Source organism: Condylura cristata, unplaced genomic scaffold, assembly GCF_000260355.1.
Source record: "Condylura cristata isolate star-nosed mole 26May11 unplaced genomic scaffold, ConCri1.0 scaffold00022, whole genome shotgun sequence".
Lineage (NCBI taxonomy): Eukaryota > Metazoa > Chordata > Mammalia > Eulipotyphla > Talpidae > Condylura > Condylura cristata.
Genome location: NW_004567123.1, coordinates 4,440,342 through 4,462,111, shown reverse-complemented (window position 1 = coordinate 4,462,111; position 21,770 = coordinate 4,440,342). Strand labels below are relative to the sequence as shown.

The window sequence follows — 21,770 nt, the reverse complement described above, 5'->3', positions numbered from 1 at the left end:
GTTACTCATAAGCAATCATTGAGAACTGACTTTCGTACAATTTTTGATTTCTGTCCTTCCAATACACACACACACACACACACACACACACATATAGATATATTTTAGCAATATTCTAAATACTGGTTTTATAGCTTACTATTTTGGCTTTTCAGAATATTCTGAACATTTTCCCATTTCTTGAGATATTATTTTAATGATATGATCTTTTTTTTTAAAGATTTATTTATTTGTGCATACAGAAGTGGGGTACAGGCCAGAGGCTCAGGGGCGGTGAGAGGCTTTACCAGAGACAAAGTGGGGTGCAGAACAGGCAGATCGATGAAGTACACTGCTGAGGGGCGCAGCGGGCGGGTCATGAGAGGTCTGCCATGCCATGTGGTCACCTCTGGGGCAGGCGGGAATAGAGCTCATGCAGAAGTGGCTTTAGCTTCTTAGTGCTGTGCTTTAACCCAATGCGCCACCAGGGAGAGCCATGATCTTTTTTTTTTTCTAAGATTTATTTATTTATGCATACAGAACTGGGGTACAGGCCAGAAGTGTGGGTGTGTTGAGAAGCTTCACCAGAGACAGAGTGGGGAGCAGAACAGGCCAACTGATGAAGTACACTGCTGAGGGGAGCAGTGGGTGGGTCAGGAGAGGTCTGCTGTGCCATATGGATCACCTCCAGGGTCAGGATTGAACTCATGCTGAAGTGGCTTTAGTTTCTTAGTGCTGTGCTTTAACCTGCTGCGCCACCTGGAAGGGCCCGACATGTTCTTTTTTCTTTCTGGCACATCTCTGGTTATCTCCATTCCTTTTTCTTAAAATGTTTCCTATTCACACAGATTATACTTAGTGAATACCAGTGTCCTGGGTATTTGGAACATAGCTACCAGCAAGAAAGATATGTGCTTCCTTCCTTCACAGAGCTTAAAATTAAGTAGTAAAGAAAAAAAATTTAAATGACAGTTAAATAAATTCTACCACCATCACATAGTGTATTTCTCCCTCCTCTCAATCCCACTCTTCTTCCAGCACTGACCACATTCTAGTTGTGTGAATGTGTTTCACAAAAATATACTGTAAACATTCTTCTTTTTCACCAAATAATATGGATTGAAGTTGGTTCACATCATTCTTTTAATGGCTTCTTTGTATTTCATACAATAACTAATCCTGCATTTACTTAATGATTTGGCTATTAATGATCATTTGGTTATTTCCAGATTTTTTCCTCTTGTGGTAAGTAATATCCTTCATTAAACATATTTATTTGTGTGCATACTGGGATTTCTGGATCTGTGGGTATGTATATTCAAGTTTTTGATCAAGATGTCAACTTAAATTATTCTCATAAAGTGCTACTCCAATTTATATTACCAACAACAGTGTAGAAAGTGCTTGCTTCTCTCAATTCTCATCAGCACTAACTATAATCCAGGTTTCATTTGTGTCTCTCTAAAGGAAGAAGAAAGAGTAAAAAGACTGCCTCATACTTTCGACTTGCATTTCTTTGGTATCTAATTACTTAGTTCTACTCTTTTCCTATTGGATTGCCCTTTTCTTCTTGATTTGTGATAGTTTATAAAATAGGACTAGTGACCTTTATTATACATTGTGAATGTGTTCTAGTATATCATTTTTTACTTAATAGACTTTATTTTTAAAAACAATTCTATGTTTAGAGAGAAATTGATTAGAAGTAGTCTCACATATCCTCTTCTTCCCTCACCCCACAGTTTTCCCTGTTATTTCTATCTTGAATTAGTGTGACATCGTGCTGCAACTATGAGCCAATGTGATGGTACATTATTACTAGCTAAGGCTATAGTTTACATTACAGTTTATTCTCATACATTCTATGAGTCTTTACAAATATATAATGACATTATTGTATTGATGCCCTAAAAGTCTATTGTTAGCTTCCTATTCATTTCTCCTATTCTGTTCCCAAGTCCATAGCAACCATTCGTCTTTTCACTGTCTGAAGGAAAGAGATAAATATGAGATGCTTTCACATATATGCAGATTATAAATAAAGGATCGGGGGAAAAAAAAAACTCTAAGGCCTATGGTAGATCTGAGGTATTCAAAAGGGAGGGGAGGTGTGTGGGGGGAGGGAGAGGGGTCAAAACAGGAGAGAGAAAAGCACAGGGACTGTAATGATTGTCACCGGTGATGTGGTGATGGGAGAGCTACAGCAACTACACCTGAGGGAGAAATCAAATACTGTCCCAAAGTCAACAATGAAGTAAGAAAATGCATAAGCATATTTAATAAAAACAAAAGGAACAAGGCCGGACTGGGCAGGAGTTGAGGTGGAGGCCAGACACCCCTCTGAGGAGGAAATATCAGCACTGAATCCTGGGTGATAAAATGCAAGCGCACAAAATCTGGAGGGAGAGGAATCCAGCCAGAGGCACCTTTACGTGTGAAGTGGCAGTGATCCTGCTATGTCTTAGGGAGAGAAGAGCAGTGAGTGACGGTCAGAGGAGTGGCGTGGTGTAGATTTTTCTAGGCAGAGGTTTGGCATGAGATACTTGCTTCCACATGTGAAGGGCAGTTGGCTGCCAATCAGTGATTTAAAGGTTCACTGCAGCTTCTGACAAGAATGGACTGTAGTTTTTGTTAGGAGGTTACAGCCATTATCCCAGTAGAAAGAAGGTAGTTTTGACTAGCTGGAGAGAGGGTGAAACGGTCAGCTGTGAGAGGCATTTTAGCAGCAGAGTCCAAGATTGGCTCGAAGCTCCAGGAAATATCCGGCTGCTCACCTGACTGTCAGACATAACATGGTGAGAGAATTGATGGCCCTTCTCTTCTGTGGTGGGCACAGTTGGTGCCACGTCCCTACTCCACCAATCCAGGTCCCTTATCCCCGACCTTGTGAAAGTCAGCTTGTCATTCACAACTGCCCCCTTGATGAAACCAGCAAGGGGCCACCTTGCCCAGGAGGTTACACTTTGCCTGTTCCTGAGAAGCCCACAGCCCGTGATGAGACACAGGTCATAAACGGCTCCTGTCCTTGGGTCCAGCAGACTCTGTGGGAACTTGCACCTCTGAGCTCCTCCTTGACTGCAGCTGAAGTTAGACTGCAGTTTTCCAGCTGCCAGCTCTCTCAGTTCCTGCCTCTGGCCCTCTGCATCCCTCACCTCCCCTGAGAGCCCTCCTTAATCAAGCATTTGCACAAGGCAAATAATTTCTATCCAAAGTCTCTGCTCTGCCAGGCTTCCAGTCCTCCCTGGCCCTCTCGCTAGCACCTTGGGTTAAAGTGTCCAAGTCTATCCCAGCACTTCAATGTCTAGGAGGAGGAGTGATTCAAAAACTAGAAGACAATGTGGTACCTCATTGAAGCTTAGACTAGAAAGCACTTCAAGGGTAAAGTAGTGATCACCTGAGACAGATTCCACTGAGGAACTGGATAACCTGGGAACAGAGAATTTGACTGCTGGATTTGACTTTGACAAGAGCTGCCTGAGAGGAAACAGAGAGCTGCACTAGCTGGAGAGAGGATGTAACCTGAGGGGCGGAAGATATAGCAAATAGCACCCAATTTGGAGTTTTCCATGACATAAAGTAGAAAACTGGGGGATACCTTGGAGGGGAAAATGGTGTCAAGAGAGGGTTTGTTAAAGAGGAGAAATAGGGAACCATATTTGTAAGCAAATACATGATGTGGAAGAGAGATGGGCGAGGGTCAGAGCTGTCCTGTTTTCTCTGTGGGAACCGCTGGGAGGTAGCCGTGGGACAGAATGAGGTGGGTCAGGATGTTTGGGAGTGAAAAGATAAAGGAGTTTACCACTATTTCCGTTTTCTCAATAAAGCATGGCCATCAGCTGAGAGCAGAGAAAAGCAAAAAGGAGTGCTTCGTGTTTGAGAGATCAAAAGGCATCTCAGAGAGCAAAACAGGGAGCTCACCAAGGAAGGGTTTGAGATGCCAGGCAATGCTATGCATACATTAGAGACCTGGCAGGGTTATTGTGAAGTGAGACCAGGCAGCCTGGGCGACACTTTACTACCCTATTCAACTGCTCAGGTACCAGAGAGAAGCAGGCAGACAGGGAAGAAGCTAAGGGTTTGCGGGTCTTCGCAAGGAACGGATCCTAGAGCTTCATCTCTGAGAAGCAGATGATGGTGTTTCCACTTTCTCATCTCAGCTTCCTGTGTCCATTTGAAGAAAGTGAAAAATGGCAATAGTGCTCCCCAAACACACAGATCAGAGTAGGCCTCTTTGACACCCTGCCTGAGCTACAACTGAACACCTTTTGTATTTGACCAAAAAAACCTAGAACCCTGCTTTTTTTTTTTTTTTAAAGATTTATTTATTTGTGCATACAGAACTGGGGTACAGGCCAGAGACTCAGGGGTGGCGAAAGCCTTCACCAGAGACAGAGTGGGGAGCAGAACAGGCAGATCAATGAAGTACACTGCTGAGGGGAGCAGTGGGCGGGTCAGGAGAGGTCTGCCGCACCATGTGGGTCACCTCCAGGGCAGGAATCGAACTCATGCGGAAGTGGTTTCAGCTTCTTAGTGCAGTGCTTTAACCCGCTGCGCCAGCAGGGAGGGCCCCCTAGAACCCTGCTTTTAATCCTCCTGGATAGAAATGAAAAGATATCCACTCACTAGCCCCCTACCAATCAGCAGACCTGGAGCTATACAACTTAAGCCCACCCAAGTGCAGACGCTGCAATAAGCCCTTTTTACCAAGATACCCCTGGTGCCTTGTTCTCCCCTACTGCAGCAACTAAATTACCATAACTTAGCTTAACCTAGGTAGGCTCCAGTGGCCTTCAGTCAGCAATTCTTTCCCTATATTCCTGATGCTTTGCTCCAGCACCTCCCTTTGTCCCTTGCCCCCACCCTACCAGCCCCATGAAATACTGGTATTTTTCTGATTTTGTCTTCAGTCCTTTGAGCCCCTCTTTCTCAGTCACCTCTTTCTTGAGCCACCTCTCCTCTCTTGAGGCTCTGATCTACTCAGCCCCTGCTCTGTCAACCTGGCCAACCAGACATTTCCACTTCATTTTCTGTGGGCTCTGCTGTCCTACCACTTTGTATCCCACCTGACCTGATGTGAAGGCCACACACCATTTGTTGTTCCCAGAATTCCCTGCATGGTTTGTGTCCCCACGCTTTCCCTATGCTGTTCCTTCCCTCTGCCTGGAACACCTATCCCCTTCTAGTGCTTAGATAGGTTTTTCCTGGAGCTTCTGCTGTGAGCTTCCAGCAGTTTACCAATAGAGCTTTATTATGCCCAGTTTTATAATTATCTTTTTTACCTGTCTCTTTTCTTACTGGAGAGCCGCTGGATGTAAAACCCAAGTTGTATTTGTCTTTGCACTTAGAATACGTCTCAGCGAGGACATTGGTTGTTTGTTTTTCTCTTCTTTTTATCTGGAGCAGTGCTGTCGAATAGAAATATAATGTGAACCACATGTGCAATTTAAGATTTTTCATAATCACATTAAAACATAAAAGAGATGAAATTGATTTTAATAATACTTTTTGATTTACCCCAATATATTCAAACTTATTATATTTGATCAGTTAAAGATAAGAAAAATTTACAAGACATTTTATAGTCTCCTTTTTTATATGAAGTCTCCAAAATCCACTGTGTATTTCACACTTGCAGCACATCTCTGTTCAGCCTCATTGCGAGCGCTCAGCAGCCACAGTTGACCAGTGGTTCTGGAAATAGACGCTGTGGTAGGTGGCGGTTGCGACCTGTTTTCTTACCTATGAAACTAGAAGGTCTCCAAGATGTGTAATCTCATGTCCTCTCCACTTCTAAGAAAAGGCCTCTGATACTTCATGATGAATCTCTTTCTGAAAGTCCAGATTGTCTTGCACCTAACAGCCTGGTGGGCTCAGCTCCGTCCCTATGTCCCCCTGTCCCGCACTCACAATGCACACCGTGTGTATAAAGCCCTCAGGAACCTGGTCTAGGACCTCCCTGTTGACCTCGGGGTTAAATAACACAACCACCTCAATGGCTCATCGCAACTGCCTGAGTTCAATGCCCGGCCAGGGAGCTGACCCATGTGGCACAGCAGTCCTCTCCTGTTTCTCCTGCTGTACCCTTGGCAGTGGATTTCAGTGACTCCGCTGTTCTGCTCCCCACTCACCTACCCCCTCCATCTCTGACCTGCACCTCAGTTCTTCTACCGGGGCAAAAATAAAATAAATTTTAAAATCTTAAAAAACAAAAAGAAAAAGAAAGGGCACTCCCTGGTGGCACAGCAGGTTAAAGCACAGCACTAAGAAGCTAAAGCCACCTGAGCATGAGCTCGATCCCCGCCCTGGAGGAGATCCAATGGCGTGGCAGACCTCTCCTGGCCCACCCACTGCTCCCTTCAGCAGTGTACTTCGTTGATCTGCCTGTTCTGCTCCCCACTCTGTCTCTGGTGAATCCTCTCACTGCCCCTAAACCTCTGGCCTATACACCAGTTCTGTGTGCAGAAACAAATAAATCTTTTTTAAAAATCTTAAAAAGAAAGTAAAGAAAAGAGACTTAGTTAAGCAGTAAAAAATCCATAGGGTGCAGATTTAAAAACTTAACTCCATGATCACTTCTTTACTAAGAGTAATACAATAAGGGGTCCTTTCTGGTGGTGCAGTGGGTTAAAGCACAACACTGTGAAGCTGTCTGCAACCACTGCAGCAGGAGTTTGATCCCTGGCAGGGATCTGACTCATATAGCTCAGCAGACCTCTCCTGCCTGCCCACTGCTCCCTCAGCAGTGTATTTCAGTAGATCTGCCTGTTCTGCTCCCCACTCTGTGTCTAATGATTCTTCTTACCCCCCTCCACCCCCATCTCTGGACTGTACTCCAGTTCTATGCATGAGTAAATAAATATTTTTTTAAGAGTAATACAATAAGGAGACCAAACAATTAGTGATTTCTTAGAACTTTGTGTTTCAAAGTAACTCCAAATGTCCAAAAGTTTACATAACTAGATCAAAGAATAGCTGGGTATAACATCACTTAAATTCCCTGAATGTTAAGGCTTTACCACACATGCTTTATCATTCTTTCTCTCTCTCTGCATACACACACACACACTTTATGGATGAAAGACTTCACTTTTTTTACTGACGCCTGAAAATATTCATTGTAGATACCATGTTCTTTAAATTCTTCAGTAGCTTGTTCCTTAGAATAATGACATCACGGCAGAACCATAGTACAGTTGTCAAATTTTTTAAATGACATGAATACAAATTTGAATATTCAGTCATTCAAATTTTGCTAGTGGTCTCATTGCTGACCTTCTTTTGACTAAGATCAATGCATTTTCCCGCAGTTACATTCTTTGTGTCCCCTTAATCTTTAACCTAGAAAGGGTCTTCATCCTTTAACTTTGACAAGCCTTCACTTATGAAAGACACAGGCCAGGTATTTCGTGAAAAGTGCACCAATTTGGATTTGTCTGTTTGGTGTTTCCACGCAATTCATTTCTGGTTCTTGTCAGGATCCACAGAAGTGACGTGTCCCCGTGCGTCAGATCAGGAGGCATGCAATGAGCTCTTTCTCTTTTTCTACTGTGGTCCCTGGTCAGAATGTGGGCTGCAAGTTTCTCTGCTGAAAATGTGCAACTTTTATTTTTGCAATCAGTTAGTGATTGAGAGCCTGGAAATATGCTAAATTTAGATATAAATAGATGCATTTTCATGATTCTTCCCTGCCACTAATTTTGACACCCAGAGTCAGTTCTTGCCTGAGAGAACTGTTTTGTTTGCCAAAGGGTGATTTTTCTCATTCCATCACTCATTCTATATTTATTCCTTAACTTTCAATGATAAAGAAGAGCTGTCCCTTCATCTCCATTAGTTTATTTTTTCATTATCTATATCATCATGGATTTACAGATTCTCATACATTTAGGAATGTAAGCAAAAGGAATATGTGATGAACATATAACAGAATATGTTGAAGTTTTATGCTTGCTTTTTTTGCAAACTACAAACTTGAAAACAGAGTAACAAGGAAAGTGAAGTGTCATTACATCTGAAAAAGTTTCAGTGATAATAATTATATTAATTAGACAGGACGCTGTTGTGGGAAGGAATTATTACACATACATGACTTATTTATTGCAAACATATTTTAAACATGCAGTATTATTCTGTACTAGTGAATGACATTTCTACTAAGCGCTCTTTGCAAATTTGAAGAGCAGTTCATTTAGCCAAAGGAATAATGAGGCAGCAAAATATCTTGCTTTCTGAGGTTTGCTAGTTCTTGCAGCTTCAGTCTCACAAAAGGTAATTCCACCTGGTTCCTTTGTTCCCCCCCCCCTTCCAAACATGTAGAGCTTATATGTGCATATACACTTTTTTTCTTTTCCTACAGAAAATAGATAGGAAATGGCCATGGCTCTGAGCAAGGCTGAGTGGCCTAATGCTAGGCTGTGCTCTCTGCAGCCTAATTAAAGGAAAATGGTTGTGCTTTCTATGAAGAGAGGAGCAGAATAAGAGGAGAGGGACACAGGAAAGGAAGCAGAAGCACTAAGAGCTTTCCCTTTTCTACAGAATTAAATGATAACCTTGCCTCATACTCTTAGTCCTGAATTTATATAACAAACCAATGTCCATAGCTGGACAACTTCCAAGGCACTCACTACATTAATTGTGCCCGTGCAATTAATGCAGTCCAGAATAAATCAGCCATGTGCAAAGAAATACCGCAGATGGGGTTAAAGGGAAGATACTTAGAGCAAGATAGCAGGTTAGACCCAAGCCCCAACAACTGAATCCAGGTGGTGCGGGGAGAAACTGCCAAACCCAGATCCCACCTCAGGGAAATGTCTGGGCAGACAACAGATAGCCATGCCTTACCTTTAGTATATACCAATGATGCTATTTCTATAGGAAAACTCAGTTTCTCTGGTAAGTTAGTCAAAAAGGCAGATCAAAAGGAAATCCAGTCCACTGGGGTTTTGGGGTGCCTGACCTTCCTCCGGCCTGTTTTCTTTGCTGTCTTAATACCTCCTATGAGCACAGGGTTGATCTTAACTGGCTCCCTGAACAAAATAAACAGGCAAAATTGGGAACTCCATTTGATGCTTTTTATTTAACAGCCATCAACTCAGGCCAACAATTATATCTAGCTCTTAGTTTAACTATTCCTTTGTAATTTCCATTTATTTCCATATACCTCTTTGGTGCATGGCAAAACTGTGTGAAGGCTTGTTAGGAAGTCTTTATTTTTATTGCAACTAAAATTAATTACTGTGATAAAACTACAGCTATGCTAATGTGTGCAGATATATCTAAATGTAGGAAAAGCATTTCCTGAGGAGAAAAATTGTAGTATGTCAAAGACTTTCTGGCAATTAAATAGCAATCAAAAGTATATATGTTAATCATTTATATAGTTGCTAATTCACACCAGAAAAATATTTAGACGCCCTACACAAATACCTACAATGGAATGATGATTAGTATTGGTATTAGTAATACTAATACAAACACCTGGAGTCCTCCTTGAGTTCTGATAGTAACTCTTTAAGGTAAGGATCATGATTTTCCCCACTTTACAGATAGGAAGACTGAGCCAGGAGAAGCAAAGCTTTTTAGTTCAAGATTACAGGAGCTCACATGTGACAGATTTAATATAAAATAAAAAGGAGTTATCAGTAAATGGGGAACTAACGGCAGGATAGCAACATTCCATTGAGCCAAGGTGAAAAGAGCAAACACTCCAACTGAGGTCTTTAGTAAGTCCATGTACTTGACTTTGAGTTTCTTCAAGGTCAAAGCAAGGAGGGAAATGTAATCAGTGGTTAGATTTGTAAGTTTCATAAGATAAACACACTCCATTTTCTTTTTATTTTGAATTTTATTATTCTTTTAAATTCTTTACATCATTGTTCATTTGGGTACAATGTATGCTTGTATGCTTTCTCCTTTTAGGTGGAATCCCAAAAAAATTGCCATCACCAAGTCATCCATGAACCATCACATTGGTCCTCTGTGCTCTTCCCTGCTTTGAACCCTTTTCCTTCCTCTTCCTGGCAGAAGGTCTCTGGTTTATGGTAGTTTGTTAGTTTTGTTTGTTTTATTATTGTTATTATTGTTGTTATTATTTTTTCTTCCTGGTCACTTATTTGGTTCCCCTGTATTCTTCCTATCTGATATTTTTCACTGGCTTATTTCACTGACTATGATCCCTTCTAACTTCACCCATGTTGCTGTGAATGGCATTAGTTTATCTGCTTTGATTGCTGACTAGTCTTCCATTGTGTGTATGTACCACATCCGCTTGATCCACTTATCCATTTTGGGCATTTAGTTTGTTCAATATCTTACCTGTGCTGCGATAAATATGGGGGTGCAGGTACCTTTTTGAATTGTTTTTGTGTCCTTTCCCTAGGAGTGGAATTGCTGAGTTAGAAGGAAGCTCCATTTTTAGTAATTTGAGAAACATCCACACAGCTTTCCATAGCGGTTGGACCAGTTTGCATTCCCACCAGCCCTGTAGGAGAGTTTCTTTTTTCTCTACATCCTCGCCAACATTTGTTGTTGCTTGTTTTTTTAATGTGGGTCATTCTTCCTGGTGTAAGAAGATATCTCATTGTGGTTTTGATTTGCATTTCCCTGATTATAAGTGGTGTCAGATATTTTTTTCATATACCTGTTAGCCATTTGCATTTCCTCTTTGGAGAAGTGCCTTTTTAGCTGAAAGTAAGCAATCCAATCAAAAAATGGGCAGATTATACTCCATTTTCTAAGAGGAAGCGCAACTTTTCCTGCACCAACAATCCAGGATTTGGAACAGCAAACAGATGGCAGGCAGATCTTTCAGATTATTTCTTAAGAAGCTTATTTTTGAAAGCCAAGACTTAGGTGTGAGGCAGTCTTAGGACAAACTGGATGTGGACACCACTTCAAGACAAATGTGCTCTGGGGATACTGTGTTCTTATAGACACCCAGGTGCTTAAGAAAAACTTGTGCTTGAGAGGCTTCTGTGTTGGGGTGCCTGGGCCATTGGGCTGGCTAGGCTCTCCTGATGGAGACATAGCACAGGTCAGCCACACCAGTCCCATCAGCCCCCACCAGACAGCAGCATTCAAAGACTGAGCAGAGGGGACCCTCCACTGCAGTGTCTCAGCACCTTTGCACCAGACCAGGTCCCCAAAAGCATCTGGCTTCACCCAATAGTGTTAGCTTCTGGGCTGCTAGGTTCCCCTGTGTAACTGGTGGACACCCCTGCTGGGGATCACACCCTGATCAGCATATGGCTGATGTCTGCCAAAGATTAAAGTTTGGTTTTTCTGCCAGTGCACTATAAGCTGGTTTTTACTTAGAGCAGTAAACATTCATTCTCTGTTGAGGCCAGTTCTGGATTGTAATAACAAAGCCATGGTCAAATTATCTCCAGAGGAGACTTTATTTTCTGTTATCTAGATCTTTAGCAGGTGATAATGAGAATTGGTTAGCAAATAACCAGTCAGTTTTGCTTTCAAAATCACTAGCCTACCTTTGTCAGTCTGCCTTGAAACAATAAATTGACTAGCCATAGATGCTGGCAAACTGAAGTTGGGCAGGAAATGTTCGCTGTGTATTTCGGTTTTGGGTCCTTTAGCTCACAGTGTGTCACAGACCTGTGTCTGCTCCAGTCACACGTGGCGTCCCTGAGTAAACCCCACTGCCATAGAAATGTATAATTCAATTTCCCAGCAAACCTCAGGTTAACTGGAAATATTTATTTCTTCCTATTCTTATTTCTAAAAATTGCATGGAAATGCACAAGTCCACTTTCTCATGGACAGAACAAAATGGCCAGAATGCAGCCTGACTACGTCAACACAAATTGCCCCTCTTCTCTGCATTTAAGCCAGATGGAGACAGGGAGAGCTCTGAGAACACCAGACTGGCTCATCCTTGGTGTTGGAAGGGGCTTCACATGTGGAAAATGTTTGTGTGTATGTGTGTGTGTGTGTTTTCCAGAATGGTTAGTTTTAGGAGAAATTTGAATCTAGAGGAACAGATAAGTTCTAATTCTGGGAACACCAACTAAATATATTCTTCCAATTTTCATGAACTTAAAAGATTTTTGTTAAAAGTAGATGCGGGGGGGCCCTCCCTAGTGGCACAGGGGTTAAAATCTCAGTACTATCAAGCCATCACCAGCCACTGCAGCACGAGTTCGACCCCTGGCCTGGGAGCTGGTCCACATGGCACAGCAGACCTTTCTTTCTCCTGTCTCTCCTGCTGCTCCTCTCAGCAGTGTATTTCAGTCAGTGAGCATGTTCTGCTCCCCATTCTGTCTCTGGTGAATCCTCTCCCCACCCTACCTACACCCCAGTCCTTATCTGAAAAAATAAAAATAAACCTTAAAAAAAATAAAGGTAGGTTCTTTGAACTCTATCGGGCCTTATAACAAACACAGTATCCTATTTCTGTTTGTTCAAAACAACCCTCATTCATAGGATCCATGTAGGCAAATTGTCCCTAAAATAAATCACAATGATTGCTGTCTCACCTGTGGACAAGGAAGCCAGTGTTGACTAGTAAGATAGAAACAGAATTGTTGGGCCCTCCCTGGTGGTGAGGGACACAGCACTGCAAGCTGGCCGCAGCCACTTCAGTGTGAATTCGATCCCCGCCCTGAGGTGACCCACATGGCACAGCAGACCTCTCCTGACCGGCCCGCTGCTCCCCTCAGCAGTGTACTTTGTTGATCTGCCTGTTCTGCTCCCCACTCTGTCTCTGGTGACTCCTCTCTCTGCCCCTGCACCCCTGGCTTGTACCCTAGTTCTGTATGCATAAATAAATAAATCTTTTTTAAAATTTATGAAAAACAAAAAAGAAACAGAATTGCTTTGTGAAACTTCTAGGAATTCTCCTCAAGAGAGATGAGAAAGACTCTCCCAGCCTCCATGTGAGCAGCATATATGAGGAGGAGGGCGCATAGTCATGTTCTACCATAAGGCCAAGGCCCTGTATCGATAGAGCTGTGATCTGAAGCCTGTGGAACTGCCAGACCTGGATATTCCACCTAGACTTTCTGAATATGAAAAAAGTATAGCTATACCTCTTAAAAGTCACAGTTATTTTTCAATTTCTACAACGGCAATCAAATCCAATTTTAGCTAATCCAAGGGAAGCCGAGGAAACTGGGATAATTCAGAAAGTTGCCAGAAAAGGCTCAGGAATGCGCATAAGAAAATGAGATTTGGCTGTGCCATTGTTTAAAGTATGAGCAACTTTGAGATCACTAAGACTCAAGAAAGCTACTTGTTAGCTGTGTACTTGGGCAAGTCATTTAACTTCCCTCATCTATGTCCTCATTTGTAAAATGGGCCAGAAATTCCCACGTCAGAGGGATGAAGTGAGATGATAGGTAGAAAGTCTTTAGCACAGTACTGTGGCTTATGACCCCAGATGGCTGCCACGGCGCACCATCCATCCACAATAGAAACTGATGGTCCCCAGTGGGGAGGGGAAGGGGGCCCCCCAGGTGAGAGGCAAGAAACCTTAGGTGGTGGAGCCACACCTCTTACTGACAGTGGGACAATGTCAATAAGTGGGGGAGGGGGGCAGTACACGAACACATCAAAGCTGTTATTTTACAGGTATTCCTTAGGATAAAGCAGAAGTAGTTATTTCAAGCTTAAAGTTTAAACATAAGTAAATCAATCAAAACATTTTTGAAGTGATCAGTAATAACCATGCAAAAATGGGTGCAATACCAGATGAGTGAACTTTGGCACACATGAACCCAAATGAGGCAGACTTAGGAATGCAGCTACAAAAGGAACAGAAAACTAAGGTCAGGCCGCACTTTCATTCCTGGCTGCCCACACTCTGGCCTCGGCCTTCCTGAATGTACCCTCTGCGCTATGCCACCAGAAGCTTCTCTAACACTTCCACCTCTTTAGTGTGCATGTCAGGATGGAAACCAAATCTTTACTCTGGTACCCTCAGTGCCTGGCAGAGGCTGGCATGTAGTGACTGCAACTGATTAATGGCAAAAAACAGCAGTGGGGAGCCTCCCCTTCCTTGCCATTTGCCACCATCGAAGTTAGAAACTGTAGAAGATTCCTAGGAGAGAGGAAAGAGAGAAAAGAAAAGTCCTCATGAAACACAATGGGGAAGAGACAAGTATTTGCTGAGGGGTGAATTGAGGCAGTACAGAACAGAAGGCCAGAGCAAAGTGGGTGTTGGAGATGAAGAAATGGCTTTGAAATGCCTCAAGAGTTGAGCAAGGGAGGAAGAAGAAAGGAAAATGGGATGAGGCCTATGTATTCTAGCACCAACCTTGAGGAGGAGACCATGGATGCTTTGTTGGAGGGGACAGAGGGTGGTGTGTCTTCAGAAAAGGTTTTATAAACCTGTCTCCAAGTCACCCAGGCCCTTTAGCCAGACCTGGCACACCCAGTCACAGTGGTCCAGGAAGGTGAGCGATGCCAGCAAGGCTGGAGACAAAAGCAGAAAATCAGAGGGCATCAAAGTTGCTGTTTGCTGCCATGTAACAAGGAACATCCACATCCCTACCTGGTCTTTTAAAGAAATGCTGAAAATCCAATTTGCAGGCCAAAGCAAACACATCGAGAGGTCATCCCTGGCCCCTGAGGGTATCTGTCAGCAATGGTGTATCTGTGCACCATAACGTTTGTCACCTCCTACCTTCTGTGTATCAAATGTAAACGGAGCAACAAGGGCCGGCAGGCGCTTCAGTCACAGTAGAGTGGCTGACACTCTCGGCTTCCAGGCGGGCGCTGTGGGGAGAGAATGAATCCTCTGTCCTCGGCAAGCATGATGTCTGCCCAAGAGAGGATCTGAACAACCAGAGCATCATTCTCGAAGGCAAGCTACAGTTCCACGTGGAAAAAAGGCAACTCTTAGCAAGGTTTCTGCTCATGCAAAGCGCAGGGCCAGTGTGAGAGCAGCCGGAGCTTCCCTACAGGCCTGAGAGCAGCAAGTGGGTGTTTTTCCCCTGCCCGCCCACCTACTTCCCCACTTAGTTTCTCACTTTGCAGGTGCATCTGCGCATGCCAGGCCATAGGTGCCGCTTTTCTGCAGCTCCCTTTTCCTCTTTGTCTGCTGGCAGGCCTTGGCCTTGGAGTTAGCATGCAGGACTTGAAAGAGCAATGCCTTTTGTCCCCATTTCTTTTCCCTTACACGGGCACTTTTTATTTAAGGCCCATGAATACAAGTTCTTCCTGCATGTCACGTCGATTTGCTTTTCTCAGCCTCTGTGTGGCCAGTGGTTAAGCTGCTTACCAGATCCCGACCCAGTTTCTCTGATTTTGTCAATAGAACAGCCTGAATAACCAGACGAGGAGAAGTCTGATCAATTGCTTAATGATTGGACCGTATCGACCAGAAATGGTTAATTGAGTTCCACGAGTCGACATCTCTCAGGGCTTCTGAGAAAAGTGTATTATTTGCAATAGTGTTGGAGAATTTAATTCCTCACAGGCCAGCCACTGGCAAAGTGAACAGAGCCAATAGTGCCTTCTATTTGGACCCTGGGGATTGTGTGAACTTTTTCTCCCATAGAGAGGGTTTTTGTAATATCCACACATTTATTTCTTACCTGAACTTCTCTCCAGAAGATTTCTAGGTGGCCACCTAGGAAGGTACTTAGTGATTCCTGTTTGTCTCCCCTTTTTGAATATGACTTGAGAAGGAAGTTAATATTTTCTATGGTTTTTTAAAAAATTAACAATATTCATGAAACTTACATTTTCATGAAAGGTCACCACTCATTCTAATCATCCAGAACACACAGAGCTGTTTGCAGACCTGACCCCCCTGCACCCACCTGGGCAAGGATCCCAGGTGCTTTTCTTTCTCCCATGGAGGACAGAAACTAAAGCACAGAAGTCATCCAATTGCAGGAGAAGTCTAGACCGCAAACTTTTCATCAAGTAAAATGTCTTTCTACCATCTTTACATCAGCAAAAGGAGATCATCTTTGACTCAATCTCACAATCAGTTGCAAAATGAGTTTTGTTAAATTAGAGGTTTTCTAATTTTAATAAAGAAGGCTTCCATGTTTCTTGGGTAACTCAGAGGAGGACCTCGGGCCTTCCCCTAAATGGGGTTACTTCCCTCCCCTCGAGAGGAGAGAAAAGCATTCTCCTCTGACCCCTGCCCTCACCCTAGGGCTAGAAGCTGGGCCCCACCCGTCCCTTCAGGCTTCAGAGGACCAGTCCCTGATGCTGTGTGGACACAGAGTGCGCAGTGCTTAACAGAGCAAGACAGGAGCCAGGAAGGCTCTCCTGCAGGCCAGAGTGCCCCGAGCAGTGGAAACAGCGTAGAGAAGTGAGTGCAAGCACTCAGGTCGGGGGTAGCTTCAAGGAAGAGTTTGGTGTTGGCATTGGACACTGGATGGTGCTAGAGAAGATGCAGCTGTGGGAAAGTGTCTTCTGACCATTATCCAAGATCTCACGGACAAAGTCTTTCAGGTGCATGGGTCATTGGTGGAGGGCTTTTGGAGGGGACAAGTGACAATCTTAGAACATCTGCAGGGAGGAGGTGGCAGAGGGAGCCAGGGTGCAGGGCAGGAGAATTCTAAGCTAGAAGCACTTAGCCTGTGCCCCTGACTTGATCTCCATTAGCTTCACCCCTGTCCAGAACCCCCACCCCAGCCTCTATACCCCCTACTCCCCATGGAGGAAGGACATCAGAAGCTCCACAACTTAGTAGTTTGGGTGTCCTTTGCCATTGAGGTTTGCGCATTGTTCTTCCCATGTAGGATCAAACAGGAACTATAATGCAAGCCAAGCCCATTTCATATTTTTCCAAAATGGAATTTAATGTGCTCAAGGTTGAATAAAATAACTTGGCACCTGCTGGAAGGAAAAGGTCCAGGCTGCCCGCTACTGAGATGCCTTTGCCCACGTGAGAGGTCTTTTGAATGAGGACATTTAGCATATAATGGCCTCTGTGTCCATAAGAAATCTGGTTCTGAATTCTCAGTGAACAAACCTCATCCCATCTCTATGTATGGTTTGGTTTGTATAACTAAAATGCGGGAGTGTTTAGCAAGGTGTAATACTTATACTTAAAAAGTCCCTCTAAAGCAAAGCCTCCCCTGCACGTTACAGCAACTAGAAACTCAAGTAGATTTCATTCTAAGCTGAACCCCAGATCCCAAACCGTAGGAAACGAAAGCCTCAAGCCACACAGTCATTGGTCTAAGGGAAAAAACAGCTAGCAAGTGTGCAAGTTATAGTGTTTTGTCATGAAAAAGTGACTATTTCTGAGAGAAATACAGAAAAATAGGGTTTCTCAAATACTCTATAAATTTGTGACATGACTCCTTTTTCTCTTAATAAGTCAATATCCTAAAATGTAAATTTGTGCAGCATATTTTTAGAGCAGGGAAACTTTTCTGTATGATTCTGTAATGTGAGTATGTGTCATTATGCATTTGTCACACCCAAAGAATATACAATACAACACATGAATCCCAGTGTAGACTGTGGACTTAATAATAATGCATTGACATTGGTTCATCTACTGTAACAGATGTGGCTCACTAGTGTTAATAATAAGGAAAGGAAAGAGTATATGAGGATTCGCTGTACTTTCTGCTTGATTATTCTTGGTTATTCTGTCCACCTAAAACTGCTCTTAGAAATAAAATACATTAGGGCTCTCCCTGGTGACACAACGGGTTAAAGCACAGCATTATGAAGCTCTCCAGAGCCACTGCAGCATGAGTTCGATTCCCTACCAGGGAGCTGACCAACATGGCGTGGCAGACCTCTCCTGACATGCCCGCTGCTCCCCTCAGCAGTATATTTCAGTGCATCTACCTGTTCTGCTCCCCATTCTGTCTCTGGTGAATCCTATCACCCCTGACATCTCTGGCCTATACCCCAGTTCTGTAAGCATAAGTAATCTTTTTTTTTTAAAGAAAAAAAAGTCACCATCCAAATAAGCAATTTCTATAAGGCCTGGGGAAGATCCCTACATGTAGGACTTTTCCTAAGAAGATTTTGGGTACAGCTCTTTCCACCCCTCCCCCTCAATCAGAAGAAAGGATTCCTTTCACAGGTATTTAAAACACCTCATCTCCTGCTGGGCAGTGCTTCCTGAGGCAGCCAGCCCAAACTAATGAGCACTTTTGCTCCAGGACTTAGCCCGGTGTTGGCTATCTGGTGTGGGTTAGGGCTAATAGGAGCCTACATCCCAGTCAGGTGCCTCTTCACCTCCACTCCATTCACTCAGACTCTGCGGCCTTGAGTAACCCCCGAGGCCAGCAAGACATGACGGATTTCCAAAAGGTGCCTCTCTTCATCCTCGGCCTTCTGACTTCCCCACTGTCTACCACGAGCCTCCCCCTTTCATAAGACTGCCCCTCTCGGGGCCTTTGTCACCTGTTGTGTCACCTATGTGTTTGGCAGGATTTTATTCTGTCTGAATGAACCACTTTGGCACAGGCAGTACAGAATTAGACAGCTCAATCTGCTCCCCCCTTCACTATTCTGGCACCACCACTCGGTGAACAGCTACAGTACCCTAAGTGTGCCAGCACGGGGCCAGACAACCAGGAAGCAATGACAATACAGGTCTGCCTGGACTCCAGATCCCTGAGCACCCTCTCCTTCATCACTGCCCTGAGCACCTCTCTGGCTCCCCCGCCCCCCCTTCCTGGAGGCCCTTTTTGCATTCCTGAGCTGGCTAGGCACTGGGATGTTCCCTCTATCCAAAAGGCTCTTTCCTAGATCTCCTAGATCTCCATGGGGCCCACATCCCTCTGTCCCCTCAGGTCTTCATTCAGTCAGTGGTGTTAGGTGTGTGTCTGTGGCCTGATTTCCATTCTCTTCTAAGCAGTTCTCACCATCTCATAAGCTATATTTTATTTGTCACCTGAATGTAAGTTCCAGTGGCAGAGATGTATGTTTTGGTCCCTGCTGTTTCCACTAGACTGAGAACAGTATGGCTACATAAGGGGTATGGAGTGAAGTTTAGTGGAATTAATAGTTGGATGAATGAATATATGACCCGAACATAAAATAAACCTTTCAGCCCGAATGTAGGCCATATTCTGGTGAAGCCACTAGGTGGTAGGGACTAACTGATAAAGCACCAGGCCATGCTCATTGTATCGCAGATTCTTAATCTTGCAATGGATCTGTGACTTTCAAACTCCTTCCATCCTTCGCTGAGAATGCACTTTACCTCTCTCACCAAACAGAAGGCACTCTTCCTCGATGCTCACATGACATCTGCTCAGTAACAGGAAGGACAAACTCCCAAACTGAAAAGAGAGAAGCCCTCGTAATCAATGTCGACATAAATAACCAGCCTCTAACGGAATAGGAAGGCGTTTGTTTGAGAATAGGAATCATGATTCAGATCCAGAATCAAGGGGTACTGCTCAGGTGTGTTCCAACAGGCTCATCATGTAGGGGTTTTAGTGGACCAGGCCAGGGAAGGGGCTCTAGCTATACTTAGGTCATTTGTTTGAAACTTTTGGGTTGGTTGATTGGAGTCTTCAAGGCAGAAATCTGTAATAACAATTAGCAGATAACATTCCTGTCTCTTCCTGAGTCATCAATCAGGAGGGAACAGGATGGTGGTGTTCTTTCCTCATCATCAATAAGGGGAGATCAGGCTGCTGAATCAGTCTGCTTATTTTCTACCCAGAAGTCACTACATGACAGCTTAGGGGCAAGATGCAGTCTGTTTGAGTCAAAGTAGGTTCCACCCGGACATGTCTCTTATCCTGAAGAAGTCAGGTTGCCTGTTTTGAGACACTTAATCTTAAAACAAAGTAAGAGTGAAAGTACCAAGCAACATTTTAGTTATTCTAAGAACGCATCATATTTTCACCAATCACTTGTAAAATAAAGGCTGGCCATGTCATTTCCATATAAGAAAGCATTTATTTAAACAGATTTGAATGAAAAGTTAGCGACTATAAACACCAGAAGATCTGCTCTCTTAAGAGAGATTCAATTAAGCATCAGTGCACTTGTACGAAGACCATGTTGCAACACTGAGGTGGCCTGTTTTTCTGGTCATTATTAATCCAGAAACCTTAATGATGAACAACATTTGTGTTATTGTCTACCCAAATTTAATTTGTTTATGCAGCAGTTCAGTTAATCCTGCAATCTGTTTTTCTCAAACGAGGGCAGATAATGGAGACATCGTTCTTTACAAGTCTTCAGGCTTTTAAATTCTGATAAAATCAGGATTCTTCACTGGGTCTTGCCCCAGCTCTGAATTAAACCACTTTAAATGTAATTATGGAACCTGGCCTTACATCAGGAACATCCATTTAAAAAATTGATTGGCCAGGCTGTTGCACAAGGCATTTTATGAGCAAACGATTGCAATGGGGCCAGAACTGTAATTTATAAAGGCAAAAAAGCAGGTAAATACTTTATTAGTGATAATGAGAGGGTTTCCAGCTAACTGAATCTTTTCTCTCCTCACTAGCTACTTCACAGAGCCGTGGTGCATGGCCCTTTTTCACGATCGTTTTATTGATCTCAGAAGAGAGTTACGCCAAATCTTAACCTCCAGCGAGGTAAGAGTGATTACCAGATGTGTGGGTTCTTCCTTGCAAATTATAAACAGTTATAGCTGTTGACCATTTAGATGTTTCCCTATATTCCTACTTTATGGCTTTATTTTTTTAACAAACTGTCCTTCATATCAACAAACTGTAGAGTTTGTGGAATATTTCACTCCCTTTATGAGGGGCATTTTTCTTTCTCCTTTTTGTAAATAACTGTATTTTCATAATTGGCTAGAGGGTTGGCTGAAAACTGGATGTGAGTGGATCTACTTGCCCTCAAAGTGAAGACAGAATTCCTTTACTTTCTCTCCGTACTTGCCAGCCATTCCCTAAACACTTCTATGTATATTGTTTAGAAGGTATAAAGTGATGTCATCAGGTGAGATCAGATGACAGATTTTACCCAAAACTTCTTTCTCAAAGAATAAAGGACTAACTGGAATTAGGCTGTGTGTCCCAGAGACTCCATGCTCAGCTAGAAATTTGACTCTTTAATGTAAATAGTGAAACAGTTGTGAGACTTGGATTAAGTTATTTCTCTCCAACTAGCGTTATTAACAGACTTGTGGGTAGTTGCCAACTGTGCCCCCAAAGTGGTCAACTCTCCACCCTAGACTTTCCCTGGCTTCAGCAGACAAGAACTCAGGGGCAGTTTAGCTTCCACCTCATTTTACTGTCTAAACTGGCAAGTTGTGTGCCTCTGTTGTCATTTCCACTTGAGACACTTACAGGCCTTGAAGGCCTTCCCCCCTCCCCATACATGTCCCCATGCTGCCATGTTGGCGGCACAGATACAGATCACAAGTTTAGTCCTACCCAAATGGCTGCAGCATGCACCCTCCAAGGTGGGTGGATACTGCCAGCAGTTCCACTTCACCCCATAGAGAGGTAAAGCTGAGAGGTTTTCAGTAGCCTGTCCTGGGTATCCCATGCAAGTCAGTGACAGTAAGCTTCAGACTCAAAAGTGTCACATTCCAAAGCCAGGGTCACAGGGATTGAGCACACCAGGCCACACTCTGTGGCTCAGTATCTTCTCCTCACTGTCCACCCCCATTTCACTTTTATTCCTGGGTTCCAAGTTGACAAATTCCAATAATTTACTAATCTGAAGTAGCTTCAGGTTGGAAAACCTAGGTTTTAAATTTACACCAAACTCACTTGTCTTTAGGATACACCAAAGTAGGAACCTGGCAGGTAAGTGTACCTCACTTCATTGTGATTTGCTTTATTGTGCTTCACAGTTACTGCATTTTTTTTTAAGATTTATTTATTTGTGCATACAGAACTGGGGTA

General features: G+C 43.4%; 1 protein-coding gene across 1 annotated transcript in view; it reads left to right on the top strand.

Annotated features, from left to right (window-relative positions):
• Window positions 1–21,770, top strand: part of CFAP61 (cilia and flagella associated protein 61) — a 267,799-nt gene that overhangs the window by 233,172 nt on the left and 12,857 nt on the right. Inside the window, exon 26 of the mRNA XM_004687139.2 lies at window positions 20,396–20,486. Coding sequence (XP_004687196.1) covers window positions 20,396–20,486 — 91 coding nt within the window. The remainder of the gene's footprint in view (window positions 1–20,395; window positions 20,487–21,770) is intronic.